At 37.0% G+C, this 21,295-nt stretch overlaps 2 protein-coding genes across 3 annotated transcripts in view; one reads left to right on the forward strand and one right to left on the reverse strand.

Annotated features, from left to right (window-relative positions):
* Window positions 1-6,952: 6,952 nt before the first annotated feature.
* Window positions 6,953-12,045, reverse strand: cep57l1 (centrosomal protein 57, like 1). 2 transcript variants are annotated; one of them, XM_039693485.2, is made up of 11 exons: window positions 11,892-12,045; window positions 11,352-11,532; window positions 11,087-11,263; window positions 10,860-10,981; window positions 10,581-10,697; window positions 9,678-9,755; window positions 9,472-9,561; window positions 9,291-9,347; window positions 8,717-8,946; window positions 8,473-8,617; window positions 6,953-7,380 (listed from the first exon to the last, which is right to left on the reverse strand). In XM_039693485.2, the coding sequence occupies exons 1-11, from the start codon at window positions 11,910-11,912 to the stop codon at window positions 7,132-7,134; spliced, it is 1,467 nt and encodes a 488-aa protein (XP_039549419.2). In that variant the 5' UTR covers window positions 11,913-12,045; the 3' UTR covers window positions 6,953-7,131. The 2 variants fall into 2 exon arrangements, with proteins under 2 accessions (XP_039549419.2, XP_039549420.2); XM_039693486.2 differs by having other exon boundaries at window positions 11,352-11,502; window positions 11,892-12,044.
* Window positions 12,046-13,168: 1,123 nt separating this feature from the next.
* sesn1 (sestrin 1) overlaps window positions 13,169-21,295 on the forward strand; it is a 38,080-nt gene continuing 29,953 nt past the window's right edge. The window contains exons 1-2 of the mRNA XM_039692625.2: window positions 13,169-13,267; window positions 13,735-14,055. Coding sequence (XP_039548559.1) covers window positions 13,780-14,055 — 276 coding nt within the window. The 5' untranslated portion in view covers window positions 13,169-13,267; window positions 13,735-13,779. The remainder of the gene's footprint in view (window positions 13,268-13,734; window positions 14,056-21,295) is intronic.

The following is a 21,295-nucleotide window of genomic DNA, read 5'->3' on the forward strand; positions in this document are numbered from 1 at the left end:
TTTAAGTTGTAAATTTATGGGGATTCTGCCGGACATGAGAACGGAACGAGGCACACTGAGTAAAGAGTATCGAGGATCCCATTCAGAATGATTGGTGAATGAGTCAAAGTGCCTTTAGGTGGAGGCAGTGGCTTGCTGCCTTAAAAGTGAGCCTTAAAAGTGTGAATGCGTTCGTGGTGGGCTGCCATCGAGGCCAGGCTCTGTGTTAGCGTGTCTGCCTGTATGTCGGTGTGTCTATGGACACGCGTGCGTGCTTGTATCGATAGTGTCTGCCAGCTGGACTGATCGCTAGATTATACAGAGTAGATAATTAAAGGTTAATTCATTTGTTAAACTATGGATTAATGTTATGTTTCTCTAAGCTTCTCCCAGTTCTTAAGGGTCATTTCTTGCTTGCACAGAAATATCAGGCAGATTCTAGTACTCCCATTCAAAAGCAGATTGATATTTGTACATAATCTGAACTCTTTGACCATAAACTGAAATCAATATAATTTTATGTAAGACACTTAAATAGTCTTAAACTGAGTTTATCACTGGGCTTGTACATAGAGCCTGATGTTTTGTAGGAGCATTTGTGTTAAAAAACCCTTAAAAAGAACTGAAATTTGCCCTAGAAAAGTGCATTCAGGATATGTTTTGTATTTCTACATTAATCTGCGGATTTTGATGGACACTTGATGGCCGTGTCAAACTCATGATTTAATGCTTGGGTGTGATTTCTGGAATATAAATATTGAGTTTGAGTAGATTTGTTTTAAATGCAGAATTGACCTTGACTATGTTTAATTGTTGCCTTGTTCAGCATATTTCTTTCAGTACTCTGTTCTTAAATGCATTTGTCTGGCTATTGCGCTGGTACGTGTATAGGCCTAGGGCCTGTTTCCCTCCATTTCTTTTTCTAGAATTTGAAATGTAATAATCTTGATTAGCTTGCTGCTAATAACTTCCTCTGCGAGTCGTAATGTCGTTGGCTTAGGAAGCGATTCATGTTATTTGTGTTGCAAATATTGAAATGAATAGATTTGTTTGGTGCGTGCTTTAGTTTCATCCTTCTGCTTCTCTGACATCCCAACATCGTAATGTTTGATTTCCAGCATTGTGTTAACTGCATGTTTCTCAAAATATGACTGTTAAGGCCTCACTCTTTATTGAACCACTCTAATTGCTTGTGCGTTGTCATACTGTATCACGGTGCTTAAATGCCAAAGGTGTCTATTTTAGCATGAGTCACTAAAAAGCTGCTATAATGCTTCACAAGCTTCATCTTGCCTGTAGTGTTGTCAGATAAAATCCTGTTTGCCATTTCTCTTCAGCTTTGCCAAATTAAAAACACTGGTTACATAAATGCATAACTACACAACTCATCACAATATTGTGTGTATAGCATCAGGCTACATCCAAAGATCCCACATTTTAGCTGCGCATCCAAAGGGCTGTAAAGGACATATTATATGTATGGATTTAAAGGGATAGTACACACAAAAATGACAATTGTCCCTTTTATATATATATATATATATATATATATATATATATATATATATATATATATATATATTTGCATATTTGAGTAAAATGTATGTATATATATATATATATATAATAAAATAAAAATAATATATATATATATATATTATTTTTATTTATTTATTTATTTTTACCTTCATGTCATTTCAAACATGTATGCATTTCTTTCTTTAGTAGAAAAGGTCATTGTATATCATTGTTTAAACATTTAAAACATTCTTCAGAATATATTTTGTTCACTGAAGAATCAAGTCGTACAGGTTTGGAAAGACATGAGTGTGAGAAAATGATGACAATTAGAATTTTTTTGGGTGAACTGTCCATTTTAGATCCATATTCAGAGCTCTGTGAAGGATCCTAATGTTTATAGATGAATGACTCAAATCCTTTCGCACACTCAGAGAATTCAACCTAACTTTAAATAGTCTGTGGCCTTGTTTTCTTATGCCATAATGTTTGTGTGCATGCATCAGATTTCCATAGAAAGAGCCATAACAATGCCATATTTTGCCATCACTCCCTGAGCTAGTTTTGCATTCTTTTCTGCACCTTTTGAGGAAAAAGTGCCTTAATTATTTAAGATTAAATGAAGATTATTATTGTCATGAAGACTTCTACTCAGAGACTTGGAGTGAAGGTTAGGATTAATGAACTTGTGAGTAGTTAATGAGAGAAACATGGAGTATTGCATCTTGCCTGCGCCAACATTTAGTTATCGAATTACAAAGATTTAGATTTGAATGTCTTTTTTTTAAATAACTGTAATTACTTTGGCCTATTGTTCAGTTGTGCATTTATTGCTTTTCATAAATCACTGCACACACCCCACATAAAACTCTTGTTGATTACTTTTTTTGTCTGTTTCCAGAAAGTCTGCCTTAATTGTTTTATGCTCTATTATGTTGGATTTATTTCTCTGGAACTCGGATATCTATCTTTTGTTCTTGTGTTTTCCCTCGTTTCAGATCTGCATTCGCATTTAGGTTCAAATGTGATAAATTAATTAAAGTTTGAGTAATACAAAACAGTTGTGGGTGGTGTTTTGTTTTTTGTCTTTCTATTTAAAGGGATACTCCACCTAAAAATTAAAATGATGTCATAATTTACTCACCCTCAAGTTGCAAACCTGTACGAGTTTCTTTCTTCGGCTGAACACAAAGGAATATATTTTGAAGAACGATTGGAACCAAATAGTTGACTTCCATAGTAGAAAAAATAAATAATATGGAAGTCAATGGTGCCAAAGTTCCAATCATTCTTAAAAATATCTTCTTTTGTGTTCAGCAGAAGAAAGAAACTCATACAGGGATAAACAGCTTGAAAGTGTTTAAATGATGGCAGATTTTTAATTTTGGGGTGGAGTATCCTTTTAAGAAAGCTTTGTGAGTAACACTTTTACCGTGGCACATGTTTACCGATTGTCATTATGGAGATTCGCTCTCAAGGGTGAAATTAATCTAATTAATTGGATTTTCTTTCCGTTTTTTTTTTTTTTTTTTTGTATCTCCCAATGCAACATTAAATCTTGCAGCTGTGACGGTTTATTTTTTATAATTGTCACTTTGTCTCCCATCTGTAACTTTGCATCGAACATGACTTTATTTCTTATTTCAAACTTTATTTATTTTCCATTTTGGAAATGGACTTCTTAAATCAGTTTGCTAAATTGTCTTTTCGGTGTAAAGGTTTGTAAATATGTTTTTTAGTATTTCACATTATAAGCCGCTAGAGAGAAATAATTATCAATATCTTAGACACAAACGATACAACTGAAAAAGATCTCATGCACTTGTGGTGTCTTTACTGTTTAACAAATATATGCACAAAAATATGAGATTTAAGTTTATGTATAATAACGGATCACCTTTATAGAACCCAAGGTCACTTGCAGAGCATAGAAAGCAAATGGTAATACAGCTTAAAGTGCCATTACTGACAAAGATAGAAATGGACAAAGCAAATGCGGTGTCAAGAACCCGAAATAATATTACAGACCCGCTGCCCATGGATGATGATCTAAATTCAGGGAATAACAATCACACCAGCACTAGAGGACCTTAGACAGGCATGTGATTGGCTAAGGACAAAAAAGCAGGAAAATATACGAGCCCCCAACAACCCCCCCCCCCCCCCCCCCATCATTTACTCTCTCAAGTTGTTTTAAACCTGAATAAGTTTCTTTCTTCTGTTTAAGTTATTTGGAAGAATGTGGGTAAACAAACAGTTGATGTACCCCAGTGATTTCCATAGTAAATTTTTCCCTATGGAAGTCAATGGGGACCAGCAACTGTCTGGTTACCCACATTCTTCAAAATATCTTCTTTTTTGTTCAGCACAAGAAATAAATGAATACAGGTTTGGAACAACATTACAGTGAATAAATAATGACAGAATTTTTATTTTGGGGTCAACTATCCCTTTAAGAACAAGCGGCTGCATTTTTATTTTTAGGGCTACTGTCACTTTAAGACCTGTACGCGACATGTCTAGATTTCTCGCAATTTTCTCGGTTTGCATTGAGTTTAGACATAACCAAATGTTCTTATGTAAACCTTGTGTGTATTTGAGAGTATTAGCGAAATAATACTCGAAAGATAACTTCAGCAACCAGGCGCTGTTAGACAAGCTTTTAGTTCATGTGCGCGTCGGGTGTTCGCGCTCAGAACAGCGTATCAGCAGTGAATGACATGTTTAACCGGCAAGGCTTTTAAAGCACATGCAAATTAACTTTTGTGAACTCGCTGAACTGATGTAGCCGTTCCTCTGTGTTAATATTGCGAGTATTTGTCGCGTTGTACACTAATGCTGTTGAGACGGAGGTGTCAGGACCAGGGACGTTGGAACTATTTTGTGAGAGGGGGGGCGGGATTCCCGGTAGGGGGGGGGGGGGGGGGGGTTTGGGTGGGGGGGGGGGGGGGGGGCTGTCGGAATCACGCACCGTTTCAAAATATTGGTATTAAATCCATTTTCTGAGAATTTATCAGTCAACTTGATTAAAACGATTGATTAAAATGAAATACAATTTATAAAAACGAAATTCTTTTAAAAAACATAATAAGTCAGAATTACTGTGGGCTATGTCTGACCCATTCCAAATGTTTTCCGATATGGTGACTCTACTGATGGACCGTGCCTCGATCCATCAGTGCTTGAGTCACCATATATCGGAAAATAAAACGTTTTAAACATGAATAAAACATATCCTGTTAAGCAGAGCATTAATTTAGTTCGTTTAAATAAGAGATCTAGCGCTAAAATGTTTTGTTTTTGAAATCAAGAGGAACGCTTGTTGCCGCTGCTGTCAGTTGTAGGCTATGTTCTCTGTGGCGCGCAGTCTTCACTCGGATGCGCACTTTAATCGCCTTTACGTCGGAGACTCTATTCATTCCGGTAAAATCACAAAATAAATTTGTCCTATGCTTGATATTGACTGTAACCACAGATGGACATATTCTGTTTTGATGAGAGAGAAAAAAAACTGTACCTAGGGCAGATTAGAACCCGTAACCTCTGGCACTCTGGGCAAAAGAGGTACCACTAGACCATTAAAACGGTCAAATGAAGTCTGGCGGATCGACGTATTTATTTATGGGTTGAATAGAAAGGCTGCACAGTTTGACAAGTTTGTACCCAGCACTTCCGAATGTGTCTCTGTGCCCAGCAAATTTCAAACTGACGCCCGTGCTTAGGTGAATTTGGGGAGCGGCCGGGGGAGGGGGGCGGCCGTAGGAGGGGGGGCGGCCGCCCCTCCCGCCCCCCCTGTTCCAACGTCTATGGTCAGGACTGCAACTGACTGAATGCACGATATACATATTTCTACAAAAGCAGTCAGCAGCTTGCTTGGAGCCAGGATCATAGCGCAAATTTGAAATATATTGATATATCGCCCAGCCCTGGTGACCTAACTGTGATGATGTTCGTCAACTGACAACGATACCAGCGCGAGAGCGACTGAGATACGAAATTGAGCAGGTGAACAAGCTGAACCAATCAGATATTCTCTGGCTGAACGCAAATACGTCCTTGTTGATACTTTGAAAGGAACTTTCTGTACGCACGTCAGCCAGTTATGGGTTATGTCCTCATATTCTCCCCTTTTCACTCCGGCTGCCGACACCCGTCTCCCTCTTTTTTTTTTTTTTTTTTTTTTTTTACAGATCTGCATGATTCACGTAGGTCACATTTTCAGGTCGGAAAATCCGGTGTTGTGCCTAATTTCGACCCCCTGCCAAATTATTACCCCCCTCGTTGAAGTCAGTACCTGATTGCCTAATCCCAACCCCGCCCCTAATCTTAACCCCTCCCCCACAACTAATCCTAAACCTACCAATACTAGGGGGGTAATAATTTGGCGGGGGTCGAAATTCGGCACAACACCGGAATTCCGGATTAATCCGGAAAAATCACATCCCTGCTTAGAGAACAGTCAAAGGAACATAAGGGCGGAGTAGTGCTTATATTATTTAGAATAAACAGTCTTAAGATAATGAAGTTTACAACAGAAGTCTAGTCACAGTGTATTATCCCTGGACTATGTTTAATCTATTTCAATGTAGCTGTGTTCTAGAAAACAGTCTGTAATGTTTAACTAACAGGATATGCGCTCACCCTGAGGGTTAGCTCCATTCCTGCTTAGTCTGCATTCAATCCTCAAATTTATTCTCTGGACAGGATGTGCATGTGTTGTGATTCGAAGTTTTCCTCATACACACACACTATTGAAAAGATGATAAGGGTTCATTATGCACAGTAACAACCAGTCAAAATGTCCCAAAAAACATGCGATGTCCAAGAATCAATAATATTGCAGTCTGTGTGTGTTCGCCAGTGTTTCCTGCATTCAAATGAGTTTATGCAATACTGATTTGATCTGTTCTGTGCCACAGAGCGTAATTCTATAAAGCCGTCTGAGTCCATCTTTTCTGCCTGGTTACATCTAGAATGCTTTTGTTCCCCTTTTTACATATTATTGTCATTGCTTTACTATTTTTTCCACATCTGTGGTTTCTCAAGGTGAACAGCGTGGTTTGTAATAAGATATGTCAGAGAATGGGATGATTTTGTTGTGGAAACAGTGGAGGAAACAATGTGTCAGCTGACTGTAAATCTCATAAGAAAGAGCTGATGCTGCAAGGATGCTCGTTTTTCCCTTGTGACCTATCTTTCCCGGTGTTATTTTCTCATACTGTGATTGGGTGAAATAAATAAAAAGCCTCCTTGACATTTCAACTGATTGTGTAAAATAAGTGTTAATTTAAATCTATTATTATTGTTATTTTGTGTCTTATTTCTGGGTGAAACCGCATACCGAACCAGTAAATGTAGGGTGGGATTTAATTTTATCCATAAGAAATCAAATGGAAAAGTGATCTGAGATCAGCTTGCAAATGAACTGCAGATTAAAAAGCCAAGTTGGTCTCTGCACTTTAAAACATACATAGATATTTTATTTACAACTTGTTCAAACAAAACCGAAATAAAAATCAATTAAGCTCATTAAAGGCTGATGAATCAGTGTTTTGTGATAGGGCATCATTCCAGTGTCCTCTTGAACAGCGATGACTCTCCTATGCCCTTGATGTGTGTTTCAGGATAATATAACTATGTCTCCCATGTGATGTCTTGTCTGCGGAGGCTAGAACACAGTTTCTGTGTCTCTCTGAGGAGCTTCAGGGACTCATGACTGCTCCTGCTCTGTTTCTGACCCGTGCTGGGTGAGGCTTTGACAGGAGATGGTGGCAATGGTTGTACACCACTCTGCGCCCTAGTTTTTCCCTCTATACTGGCAGTCCGATGTGGCTTCTGCTGCTTCTGCTTGGGGCTACAGGACGGCTGGGAGAGTTTCTGAACCTACAGGAGCAAAAACATACATTTAGACAGAGCAGCTTGTGTATTGGTTATTTGCTTGTGTATTGTGTGTATACAGCTTGTGTATTGGTTCCCAACCCTGGTCCAGGAGTACATTGTACAAACACCAATACCCGTGAAATATATAGCATGCTAAATATCTGGACCTGTCTGTGGCTCAGAGGGTGCATAGATCAGAGAGTGTGCCATTTTAAGGGCTGTTTCAAGCACATAATCTTTCCAGTGCACTGAAACGTTCGCACCCTAAACATACAAACCATTATTTTAATCTATCTCAGCAAAAACATGCATCGCTAGACAGGTTATGAACATAATCTAGCTAACATTTGCAGATGAAATGTTGCACGTATATTTAATAAGCAAAGTATTTACCATAATGTACTTAAAATAACTTTACGAGTAATTTTAGAAAGATAGCAGTAGTGATTATGTACAATGAGGACGTTTTCACATCATCCGTGTCCCAAAGTGTAGTGAACCTTTACTGTCCTTACCTGTGTATGATTTCGTGATCATGATATACTGATTCATGAGCTTGGCAGCTAGGTAGAGCTGATTGAGACACACCCAAAATCAGGGAGTGTGAAATGTGTTTTCACTGGAAATTAAATCAGCGACAACCTACAGCTAATGAGATACAGGGAAAGTTCAGGGGGAAGAGTCATAGACCGGTGTAAGGCTGGAAGCTTACGCTGCTATTCTGAACCAATAATCGGAACAAAGGGCAGTTGAAGGATGACGCGTTTCATTCATATATATATAATGTTATTGTTTAACCTCTTATTCTTTAAAGGTAAAGGTCTTTCTTAGAACTGATAGGATTTAACCTGAATGTTTAGAAAATGAAAGTTATTAAGTAATTCTTCCTATTGAAACAGCAACTAAATGGTAAGCCAGACTGTCATGTAGAACGAATTCGAAATTGTGGTGTGTTCCAGGCATAAAATGTGCAGTGTTGGGGGTACTCCAGGACGAGGGTTGGGAATGTTTTTATTTAATTACTATTAAATGTGTTGGATGTGTAATTTGTAACTATAATTAGTAAAAAAAAAAAAAAACTAAGTACAAACTCACTGTTTGCTGATGTTTGCGCAGTTGGGTGATTTGAGCGACTTTCTCCTCCATTCTTTTGACCAGACAGTCCAGCTCTCGTTCCAGATCGTCACGAAGCTCTCGTTGAATGGTCTCGTCTATCTGTTTGACCAGTTCCTGGTGTTCACTGTCTCACATACACACGCAAACAGTATTTAATTCCTGTCTAATTATCCCCGCCAACACATTTCAAAAGCTAATCTTAATTGTTCATGGTGTTACTCACAAGCTCATCTGTCCCAGTTCATCCTGAAGGGCGAGCAGAAGTTCAGATAGGCTGCCCATTGTGGAAGTTTCCTTGCTGGGGGAGGACGGAGGCCTGCGATGGACCCGTTGGTTCTCAGAACCTGACTTACTCAGAGCGCTCATTCTCTCACACAGGCGCGGGTTTCTGTGCTTCATCATATGCAGCACACTCTGAACATTGGCATTGACTGAGTGGCTGGGACTGGTTGACTGAAAGAGAGAAAAAATTACATTAATTACAATTATTAATTAAACATATATATAATGTTTTTGAAAGAAGTCTTATGAAAACCAAAGCTAAACAAAAATGGGTAAAAACAGTAAAAGCATTGTAACATTATACATGTCTTGACTGTCACTTTTGATTCACTGAAAGCATCCTTGATGGAAATGGCTGTTTATTTTAAAGAATAAAAATAAAAACACCTTACTGACCCCCAACCAATCTTTTTATAATGTATATACATATTCATCAGTAATTCTAGACATTTGGACCACTGTGTATGATTAAAACTGTAAATAAAATAATTGTGTCAGGATGAGGTCATACTCACTGTTCCAGCCACAAATGGGAGGTGTTTAGCTTTAGGAGCGTGGGCAGTTTCCACCTTCTGCCATAATATGAAAAGAAAGACACCACAATTAACAGCACTCACTCACTAAAGACTACATCGGGTAGTGTCCGGGTGTGTTCTGTAAATATACTGCCACCTAGTGCTCACAATGCATTATTACCTTGCAGGAGGCCTTGCCTTTCTTTTTCTTGCCTTTAGGTTGAGTCACAGCAGACAGGGTGAGTAGATTATTTTCAAGCTCTCGCTGCAACTGATGAAAGTCAAGGAGATGAAAAAAACTGCTTTTTTAATGAAAGATGTTTTTCTAAGGGAAAAGTTAACATGATTCATACATCTTTTTATAAGGATAAACGCTTTTTGTTTTACCTCCTCTGCTTTCTCCTGCACAAGTTTGCGTTCATGTTCCTCCTCTAAAAGTTTCTGTTCTAAAAGCTCAATCTTCCTCTGCAGATAAAAGACAATCACAGTTTAAAAAATAAAAAGAAAACTGTGTCTTATAAACAACAGTACCTGTCAAAAGTTTAGAAACATTACAATATTTGAATGTGAAATTTTATTACACTTTAAAATATATTTAAATACTTATTATTTTAATATGTAATTTATTCCTGTGATGGCAAAGCTTAATTTTTAGCATCAATTACTCCAGTCTTCAGAATAACATGATCCTTCAGAAATCATTTTAATATGCTAATTTTCTGCTCAGGTAACATTTCTAATTATTTGTATCAATGTTGGTGATGGAAGTGGTGGTACTTTTTTCAGGATTCTTTGATAAAAGAAATTAAAAGCATTTATTAAATAGAAATATTGTGTAACATTATAAATATCTTCACTGTCACTTTTGATAAAAAAAATGTTTTAATCATATCACAAATAATGGTATCACTGATTTCACAAATGTGTTAAGCAGCAAAAAAATATAAAAAAATCAACATTGATAATTGTTGCAGTAAATCAGCGTATTATAATGATTTCTGAAGGATTATGTGACACTGAAGACTGGAGTAATTATGCTGAAAATTCTGCTTTGCCATCACATGAATAAATGACATCTTAAAATATATTCAAATAGAAAACTTTTTTTTTTAAATGTGTAATAATATTTCACAATATTAGTTTTTACTGTATTTTAATGCAATAAATGTAGCCCTGGTGAGCATAAAATACTTAAACATAAAAAGTAATGTTCCCAAACTTCTAGATCATGTATATTTTATCATTATATCATGAATATATAATACATATAGCCTAGGTATACGCGTGTACCTCAGCCACAGACTGTGTACTGGTGAGTTTGAGATACTCATTTTCCAGTCTTTCCAATTTATTGAGTTGCACCTGCATCTGTAGGTCTGTATGTTTGCTCTCCTTGCAAAGAGATTCCTAAATACCAATTAGAGTTGAGGAGGAAAAAGAGAGAGGGATAAAGCTTTGAAAGACTCTTAAGTTTGTATGTAAAATGTATTTTTCAGATGAGAAATAACAGCATATTTAAGCCCTTGGAATATATGGCACAATCACTTTTGCTTTTGTCAGCCTGCTCACCTGTCTGGCTGTGTGAGTGATTCTGTCTTTCTCTACACCCTCCACCATTTTCCTCATATAATCGAGCTGTTTTTCCAGCTGGGAGCAACGCTTTTCTGCAGAATGAAGCTTAGAAACCAGCCCTGAAAAGAAATGTATCAGAGACTACTTTGAGCATACTTTCTATTTGACTTTCAAAGAACTTTGAGAATAGATCAATAACTGCACAGTTCAACATTTTCAGTTACCATTCCTCTGTGTGGAGTGATTCTCTCGTGTGCTGTTTTCCGGTTCTCTCTGCGCAGAAGCATCTGCCTGGTGTCGAGTAGCTTGAGAGAATTGTTGGATGTTCCTCTCCGCCTGAACTCTCTCCAGCTCCAAGCGTCGCATCTTCTCCTGCAGTGTTTTCAGGGCTGATATCACTGCTGCTCAAGTGCAGGAAAAGTTGTTTGGAAACTTTCATGTTTGGTCTTAAATATCTGGATGCAGCTATCAGACTCAATGTAACGTTACCTCTACTTCCGGCATCAGGTACTCTTTGATAAAGCTGTGGACTGATGTCCTGTACACCTGAGCTCTTTCTGTCCAGTTGATCTGTGATTGTGTTCATGTACAGTCGCCTTGACAGCGTCTCTGGAGGCTGGTAAAAACTCCCAACATAACTCTGTTTAGACGGGGAGTCTAGATTAAAACTCTGAAATTCGTAAATCAGTAGATTAGCAAACAAATTAGATTAGCTGTTAAAAATATAATAAAAACCTGAGAACCACTGTAACGATAGCCAAAATCATTGACAAAAAAGGATGTTAGCCACACTGTTGTATAAAATAGCCAAAATCATTGAGGAAAAAAAGGATGCTAGCCACACTGTTGTATAAACAATTGTAGTACAGTCAAATGAGATATATCCTGGATAAATAGTTGAATGGCTGCTGCTCGAGACTCAATACACACATAAGCTAATAAGGCTAACGACTACTGTGTATGTCAACGTAAACATCGATAAGAATAAAAATAGCCTTCATAATACAATTTAGCAAAAATTATATATACCTTATCTCCCAAGTGATCCATTATGAATCAGTTTCTTCGTTGCACATAAGAATGAATGATATATTCATCTAGCTACATTCGATTAGCTGTGAGTGTCATGTTAACAACAGCTGAGCTGTAAGTTAGCCGAGAGCGCCGCCCAGTTTCAAATTTCCCTCTTCTTTTACCGCCTTCAGTGGTTCCACATGCAAACAATGACCACAGCTTCTAAATTCAAGACAAGTACTGTTGTCAAAAAAATATTATTTTGTCTGCCTTTGTGGTTTTGTAGTGATTTGTTAATATTGTTCAGTTGATGCTTGTTTTGTTTGTATACTTGTCTGATTTCAATAAAAAACTAGTTGAAAAGAAAACAACACAGACATAGACATACATTCAGATAGATAGATAGATAGATAGATAGATAGATAGATAGATAGATAGATAGATAGATAGATAGATAGATAGATAGATAGATAGATAGATAGATAGATAGATAGATAGATAGATAGATAGATAGATAGATAGATGGATGGATGGATGGATGGATGGATGGATGGATGGATGGATGGATGGGTATGTAGGTAGGTAGGTAGGTAGATAGATAGATAGATAGATAGATAGATAGATAGATAGATAGATAGATAGATAGATAGATAGATAGATAGATAGATAGATAGATAGATAGATAGATAGATAGATAGATAGATAGATAGATAGATTACATTTAGAATTTAAATAGATTACATTTCAAAACAATAAATTCACAAACACTTACAATTTCTTACAACTTATTTCTGGATTAGTCAGGCTGAAAACAAACAGAATATTCTACTTGTTTTCTTGGACTTTACTGAGGATGCCTTCATACAAATGAACTTTGACACAAAGAATGGTGCATTGCTCATACAGCATAAGGCGCACTGAATGACATTTTGTTTTTAGCGATTATTTAACATATTTTCATTGAATAAGACAGATTAATATGTGGTGAAAGCTTTGCATTAATCATAAGGGTTTTGAGATAAACAAGTGGTGGCGGGGCCCCTGCAGTTACCAATGTTTTTTTGTGGATAGTGGTATTTGTAGTTCTATGTTGCGTTGGCTCCAGCATGACAACGTTGAGATTAACGACCTTCTGAACTACAATTCCCGTTTTACTAGTAATAGAAGGCGCGGTCTAACAGGAACGCCTTTCTAATCATTGAATTGGTGCATGGCGAGTATTGTCTCCACCCATCGGTTTTTTCTAGAACACTATTGGACTGTGGTGCCTGTCAATCAATTGTTAACCCAAGCCGCTGTGCAAAAGACTGAAATCGACTGAAGAGCAAGAGCGCAGGAAGGTCTCATTCAACGGCAGCAGAAAAGAGACGACTAGAGAGAATGTCAATTTAGTAAGTATTTTCATCTGACATGTTTCTCAAAAATATAATAGTACGCGCTTAATAATTACTAACCATACCCGTGGTTTATTAATGGTGTAACCTTTTATATTCTGAAGTTGCCTAATAACAGAACTTGTTTAAACGTCATTCAACGGTTGGTTTTTTTTACAATGCGTTTACTGTTTACTATTATATTATATTTAGTGTTAAAAATAATAGAGAACTATGCATAATTATTTGCTTAGACATTTTGAAATTGTGTCAGTCCTTTTGTTTAAACAACAGAAAAAACGTAAAACTTTTGTTTAATTCATCACATTGATTATATACACAAAATGCCTGCCAAGACATGCCCATTTGCATGTCTGTTTATATTAGCAGAATATGGAACATTTTTAGAGGGATCAGCAGAATTAATTTGCCAGCTTGGCTATATAAATAATTTTCATACCTTTTTTGTCCTATGCATGTATCAGTCTGTCAGGTGTCCCTATATAACTGAAGAATAGTTGACTGTTACAATGATGGATGTGAGAGACTCTGCGGGAAGGTGGGATGCTCTGGCAAGTAGAGACTCGAGCTTCAGACAATCAGCGATGGAGCTCATTCACCAGGAGGTGATGAGGAAAATAGAGAACATCGGGCCGATACCGGACCCACAGTCCTCCTCTCCCCCTGCCATGGATGCCCCGTCCAGTGATCTCAACTCTCTTCTTGCCCATGTCCTGATGTTCTCCAAAAGGTGTCCTTATGAAGACGTCAGGAAGAAATGCATATGTTTGCTCCAGAAGGTTCAGGTAGGTATTATAGTAGCCTAATTGTTGAGTTAATAGTTAAGATGGCATTAAATATATGTCCAACAATGCCATATGCTCTACATATTCTGTGTCTTTAAAAAAAGAAGAAAACACCCTTGCAAATAATATGTTGGTGTATAATTGTACCACATCTATGCAGAACAAGCCCCGTGTATTTATAACCTGTTGTATATGGGTGGAAATTGTTGGAAAGAGAGTCATTTTTTTATCTAAATTAAATTAGAAAAAGTTGCTCAGATAACAATCATAATTTAATCTTTCATGTACAACATTTACCAGAGTTCCCCACACCATGGAAAACTTGAAATTATCAGGGAATTTCAAAAGTGTGATTTCCAGGCATTGACAAGTCATGGACATGTTGATCAATATAATGTCAATATAATTGTTTCTAATTATGCTCAATTCCATAGTATTTATTTTTTAAGTGGGATCCACAAAAAAAAAAAAAAAAAAAAAAAAATCCTGAAAAAAAAGTAATAAATAAGTGTGATTTTGAGGTTTTGGCACTGCCATTAATAATGTTCCCCTTTGTTCCTATGTTGTTTTTTATTTCATTTCATACCATACTAACATTAGAACATTAAAAGCCTGTAGCTTTTAAGTAAAGGCTGCAAGACAACTGAAGCAGACTATTTTGAGATTGCCGATAGGCAAGATATGATGAGGTGAAGTGTAGCAGTTAGAATGTTTGTTTTTATGGGATTTAAAAAGGATTTAATGTACGCCACAGCTTAAAATAGCTCTGCCCGGGTTAAGGGAGCTAGGGGTGCGGGTCATTTCTTATACTATTTTTGTTGTCAGAAAGTTCAGTGGAGGGGTTATAGAGGATCAGAGATTCTCCTTATTCTTAAATGATGCTGAAAAGTTGTAAATCCATTTGGTCTAAGACATTGCATTTGCATCTGCACAATGAATCTGTTTTTGCTATCACTATTTATATTTATGTAATCTTAAAGAGAGAAGGAGAATATTGTTTTCCCGAAATATTTCCATTAGAGAATCAGAGAGTAATATTAGCATGTAGTTGTTGCAGTTAGCTTTGTCAATGTTGTTTTTTCAGGATCAGCGACTTTGGTAATTAACAGAGATGTGTGAGTAATTAACCCAGAATGTCACTCCACTGTGTCCATGGCCAAAAATATGCAAAGACACATACACATGACATGAACACAGATTAAGATTTTAGATTAAGGAGAATCTTCTGACTGAAGGTTCTTCTGAGTATGATAATATATCATTAAAATGGTCTGAGAATCAGTTAGTTTAATGTATATTATAAGGACAAAACAAATTTGAAATCTTTGATGTAATTCAAATTATGTGGAAAAAAATGTATATATTGCTATTTCAGTCATGACGACTCTTTGAATTATTTAAGCAGCTGCTACATAAATAGACATACATAAATCCTGTAGCAAATCTAGGCAGGTGGAGCTGAGGGAGGTAGAGGGTATCAGAGGGAGCGCTGCAGGACTAGCTTACAACAAACAATGATCAGAATATTTCAATTTAGTGCAAGCTATCTCATTGGCTGCAGGATCAGCAGAGGCCAGTCAGCTTGTGCTTTTGGTAATGATGTGATTACTTGCAGATTGCATGTAAACTTATCAGCCTGCGCCCTCTAGAGTTTCATGTCTAAATTAAACTCTAAAAGTCTAACATGTTTTTAAAAGTCTCTATCAGTGACATTTTAATTTAATAAAATAAGGCATTTCATTGCCATTAAATTGAAACTACTGACCCTAAACAAAGGAGCCTGATAAAAAAAAAATTATTTTAAAAGAAAAAATACCAGACGGACTTTGTCACATTGAGGTTTTTGCATCTAAGGTCTTTATATATATATATATATATATATATATATATATATATATATATATACTAATACTTAAAAGCGAATGCATGATCTCTTCCTATTCTGTTCAAAAAGCCCTCTGTTTTAGATGCGATTTGTGGTTCCTCCCTTTGACCCTTTCTGCTAACTGTATCAGCAGTAAGCTGTCTGCTCTGATATCAGGAATAATGTGATTCAAGGGGCATTAATAAATGAGGCCACAACAGCAGAGAATAAAACATAAAATTGACCTTTGATCCAGTAAGCACCACACTTATGCAGGCAGGCGTAGACACACTCAGGATGTGACCTCAGAAAGCACTAATCCAAGAAAAAAAATAATTACTGATGTAGCGCAGCATCTTCATTGTCATTGTGGGTGGTGCAGCCCACATGCTTGATAACACACTAACAGGATGGTTTCTCTGGTTGTGCATCACATCTGAGTGACTTTGGCATTGTTCGTTTTGAGTGTGTGTGTGTGTGTGTGTGTGTGTGTGCACTAATGCATGTTTCTGCAGTGATAAGCCCTGAGAAGCTGTGGATAGAGAGACAGATCTAGGTCAGTGTCAGTCCACTGGTCTGAAAGGAGTTTAGAAATTATGTAATTTCCTAAGGCCTGTGTTTTGTTCGTTATGGCTCATAGTGTCACATTTCTCACTCAGAAGTGGTGCTAGTTGTGAATGAGAAATTTAGAAATACTCAACTTTGCAAATGATATATACAAAGGGGTATTAGGAATAATATTTATATATGTGTTTCCATATTTCATGTTTAAAATATTATAAGGCTATTTTCAAGCAAAGGTGTTTACCCCATTAGATACAAGCCTAAAAGAAAGATGGCAGGCCTCATGGAATTTTACAGCACAGTGTACAACATGGGCTGAAATGTTTCATTATATAGACTTTAAGACATGTTAAAGAAAGCTGTAAAGGAGTGTATTTTTTTGCCTACCCTGGCTTTGAAAATGATTCCTTCCCTTGGGCCTTAAATTAGCTGTGGGCTTTGTGAGGGTCATGTGGATTGTGTGTGTGTGTGTGTGTGTGAGTGCTGGGTGTCACCATGGAACTTGGCACCAATTCAGTGAGCTGAATGCTAGTAATGTTAAGTCTACTCTCCTGGGCAGTGGGCACTAGTTATTGGTCTGGAAATTAGCAAAAAATTAAGCAAATGCATTACTACTACTACTACTACTAAAATCTATTGCTGTCTCAGTAAAACATCACAGACAAAATGAAGTTTCTGGAAGAATATGGGAAGTTGCATGGTGACGCTCCAGAGCGGTGTCTTTGAAAATCTGGTGAGAAATATAATAATAATAAATGCATCTCTACCACACTGAAGCATGGAGGAAGAGGTGTCATTGTTTGAGAAGCTGGTCCATATTTATTTATTTTTTGCCCAGAAGTGTACATGTAGGGGGGGAACTATTATTTAATCCTCTATTGCATGCATTATTGAATCCTTGTTGTATGCATTATGCATGCAAACAATGTTGAAAATGTTTCATTCGGTTTTCTTGTATGAACTATAGTTACAGTTATTGTTATTCATCCTTGGTGTGAATGTGCCTGTATTGCTACATCATGGAAACTAATATTACTGGCTCATTTTATGTGAATGGTAATTAAATACTAAAATATATTTTTCATATCCATTTCACTGTTGCTTCTATGACACAAACACATTTCTTTGCAGCAGAGAAATCATTTAAAAGTCTTTAAATGTTTTAAAATTAAGTTTACTTACAAAAAATGTAAATCATATTTCTGATGGTTAAAAATGCTGAGGAAGTTGAGAATGAAATGTTGTTCTCAAAGCAAATCTCCAGAGCAAAAGCTCTTGTTGTGTAATGGTTGTGTACCATGCCAGAAAAAAAGAGCTTTTTATTATAAGTCATCCCTTCATTATTAACCATTTTATTGCTATTTATATGCACTATGTGACTGAAGAAAATGGGTCTCTCTCCCTGAGGCAGCATTGTGCAATAGTGGGTTAAGTGTGGAGAAAAGGAAAGAATAAATAAGCTCTTTATTTTTACTTTACCATGGAGAGATGGAAAGAAAATGAGTGGAAAACTATCTGCAGACTGTTTTCACCCCTGTTAAGAAATTTTCACTTTCTGAGGTTTTTTAACATTAATATGAGTTCCCCTAGCCTGTATATGGTCCCCCAGTGGCTATAAATTTCAATCGGTGTAAACCGAGCTTTAGCTATCTTTCTCTGCCTTTGAGAAAATGAAAGCTCAGACCGGGCTGATCTTAATTCTCCTCTATATGAAGTCATACGGTGGAAAGGTAACCTGCCCTTTTTCTGTTTTGCCCGCCCTGAGAATGTGGCTTGCCCTGTCGCCCATCAGAAAATGAGCTAAAAAGTACGAACGCGTGAGTGCGCGAGTTTTTCCTCGAGAGATATCATGGCTTGCAAACAAGCGAAGCATAGCAGTTGATCAGTGTTTGGACAAATGAACACAAAAGTATTAGTTCCTTCATAAGAGCCTCTGCAGAAACAGTGGGTTAATTGTATTTTCTCTGGAAATGCGCCGACACAACTTCCCAAAGTTTTGTATGATCCAAACATTTCACCGACGACTGTTTCCTCAACTTGGGCCAATACAGAGCTGGCCTCGATGAACGTATGAAAATAAATCGATCGAGCTACCAACAGCACAATTTCTAATGTGTAGCCTAATTGTTCAAGTTCAGACAGGTAATCATTCTCTCAAAATCGTTCAATCGTAAAAAAGTCAAGCCAGTGACTAAAATATCAACTTCGCATTGTTTTGTTCGCCAACATTTTATGTGATGGGAATAGATTCTAAATACTTTAAAAACTTCCCACGATTCGTTAATCTCGATAGCTGTAATAGTAAAAACGTATAATAGCTGTAGTAAAAGTATTCGAGAGACTTTCAGATGTAATACGTAGCTATTTCATATGCAAGCATGTCAGCCAATCACAGCAGTGGCCGGTTACACTGAATCCCACAGCAGACACGCCCCTTCAAACAGAGCGTTCAAACCAGAGACTAAAATCAGGCTAGGAAAAATGCCTATCTTTGATTTAAAAAAACATACTAACATTATAAGGGTAACCCAGAAAACATTATAAAATAATAAAATAACCCCATGTCAGGGGACCTTTAAGAAGGCTATCATGACGGTATAGAGCTATGGAGAACAACAACCCCACGATTGGGGAGGGGAACTTGTTTGTGGTAACTGTGCTGAGGGGAGGGGGAAATCCTTAGAATCCTTTCTCAACTCTAGGAATCAAGTAATGGAACTGTCCAAGAGGTAGATGACGCCGCCTATTTGGATGTGAAAAATGGTCTAGTTCCAAAAAAACAAGTCTTATTTGGATAGAAAATGGAATGAAAGACACACACACACACACCCCAAACACAACATAACATCAGACAGTTAACACATTGGCTTCTAAGATGTGTGTGTATGTGAGATTTTCTCTCTCCTGCTGGTTTCGGTCTGTGAGTGTTGTTGATGCTTTTATGAGAGTGCTGTTAATGCCTTTCTGTTGATCTGCACAAACACCTCATGAAATAATTCGGATGAGGAAAGTGCTGTGGATGAAATGCAGAATCGTTTTATGGCAAAGCTACCAAAGGGAAAGTTGTAGACAGCAGAAAGATGACAAAGCGAGGGAACAACATATTTGAGTGTGTTGGATGTTATGTTGTGTATCAGGATCAGATTACAGCCCATCTGTTGTTGATTAATATGGATGAATGCATGCAAAGCTGTGCACATGAATCCATACCAGATATGATTTGGGAATAATTTCAGACTTTTACATATTACAGTAAGTTTTGGAATCAACATTTAGTCCCCATGGTCAGGGAGGAGACCTATACGTCAAATGCGTGCAACAGTGTTGACTTTTACTCAAAATTACATTGAAATCACCTCATGAATGTTATATAAAAGCTGTATCTGGCAATTGGACACTCGGTGAGAATACTGTGGTAATTTGGTGAGTTACCACAAAACCAAGTTTTTCCCATAGTGTAAATTATGAACACCAGTGGGCGCCATTGCCTCACTATAAAGCCACATACTAACTCGACTGTCTTGAGCCTGATACAGCGGAAAATTCCACCGCTTGACCTAAATGGTTTTATTTCTTTACTACTGGTGTCAAGACAAGAATCAGGATTAGGTTTCTACTTTGTATATGTATGTCTATAATACCATTAGCTTTCCGTCAATCTCAAAAGAATTTGCTTTTTAGCAGCCCATAGCGTGCAGGAAAATGACATCATGACAATGTTGATAGGTAAAGACTTCAGTAGCGACTATCCTGATGTCAAAGCAAGGCAAGTTACAGCATCTACCAGTAGGGGCTATTGGGACCATTCATTCATCCAGCCAAACGTTGACCCCCTGGGCTAAACAAGCATGTATGTGAGTGTGTTAAAAGTATACCATTGAGAAAACCTTGTTTAATTTTTTTTCTTAAATCACATCATCAACAGGTTCTGGACACTTTTATTTTCTGGTGAAGAACCTCAGTGTGATTAGCCACCTGTCTATAACACCACAAATGAAGTGTTTCCTATGGTCTGTGAAGTTAGCATCTCCATCATCTCAATGCTTCTGAATTAATTCTTCCTCGAAACTCAAAGTGTCCCTTGAGTTTCTATTAGAGTAACTGATTCAGTTTATTGAAAACATTCTTTCTCCCAATTTCAGTCATCTTGAATTCATACATTTTATATGCTGGATTTCTGCAAAAAAAAAAAAAAAAAAAAAGGTGCAACGTGAGCCACATCCACACGTGCCACAGAACCCACGTGTAACCAGACCCAAAGAGGAAGTAGCATTACAAGTGCAGAAATGAACAGTTTTTTTTGTGTTATTATAGAGCATACAAATGCCTGTTTATTTCTGTTCTCTATTTCACATCCCTCTGATTTCCATTTTTTTGACCTTGTGTTGTCAGGCAAAGTCGAATTAGAAGTCTATTTGGAGATTGCCTAAAAATAATAAAATTGACCATTAGTATAATGTTCATGAAGCATTATCATAATAACATTTTTTTTTTTTTTACGTCAATCTGCCTTGATCCTTGATATTTTTTTAGATGTAGACATTGCAATTTCCTGTGTGATTTTATTAAAAAATAGAAACCCTCCTTCATTGAAATGAAGCCCCCATGTAAAAAGGATTTGATACAGCCAATGAGAAGTCACATTTTTTCAGTAATGCTATGTTCTTACATTTAGTTTGATAGGCTAGAGGTATAAGAAATAGCTTGTGGCCATAATGTTGGTGAAGGAACGTGCCTCTTGAGGAATGCTGAGATTATATTTCAGTGTTTACATTGTGTTTTGGGGTTAGTATGAGTCTGTGTACTGTGTAA

This window comes from Pimephales promelas, chromosome 13 (genome assembly GCF_988280905.1).
Source record: "Pimephales promelas chromosome 13, fPimPro1.hap1.1, whole genome shotgun sequence".
In the NCBI taxonomy this organism is placed as follows: domain Eukaryota; kingdom Metazoa; phylum Chordata; class Actinopteri; order Cypriniformes; family Leuciscidae; genus Pimephales; species Pimephales promelas.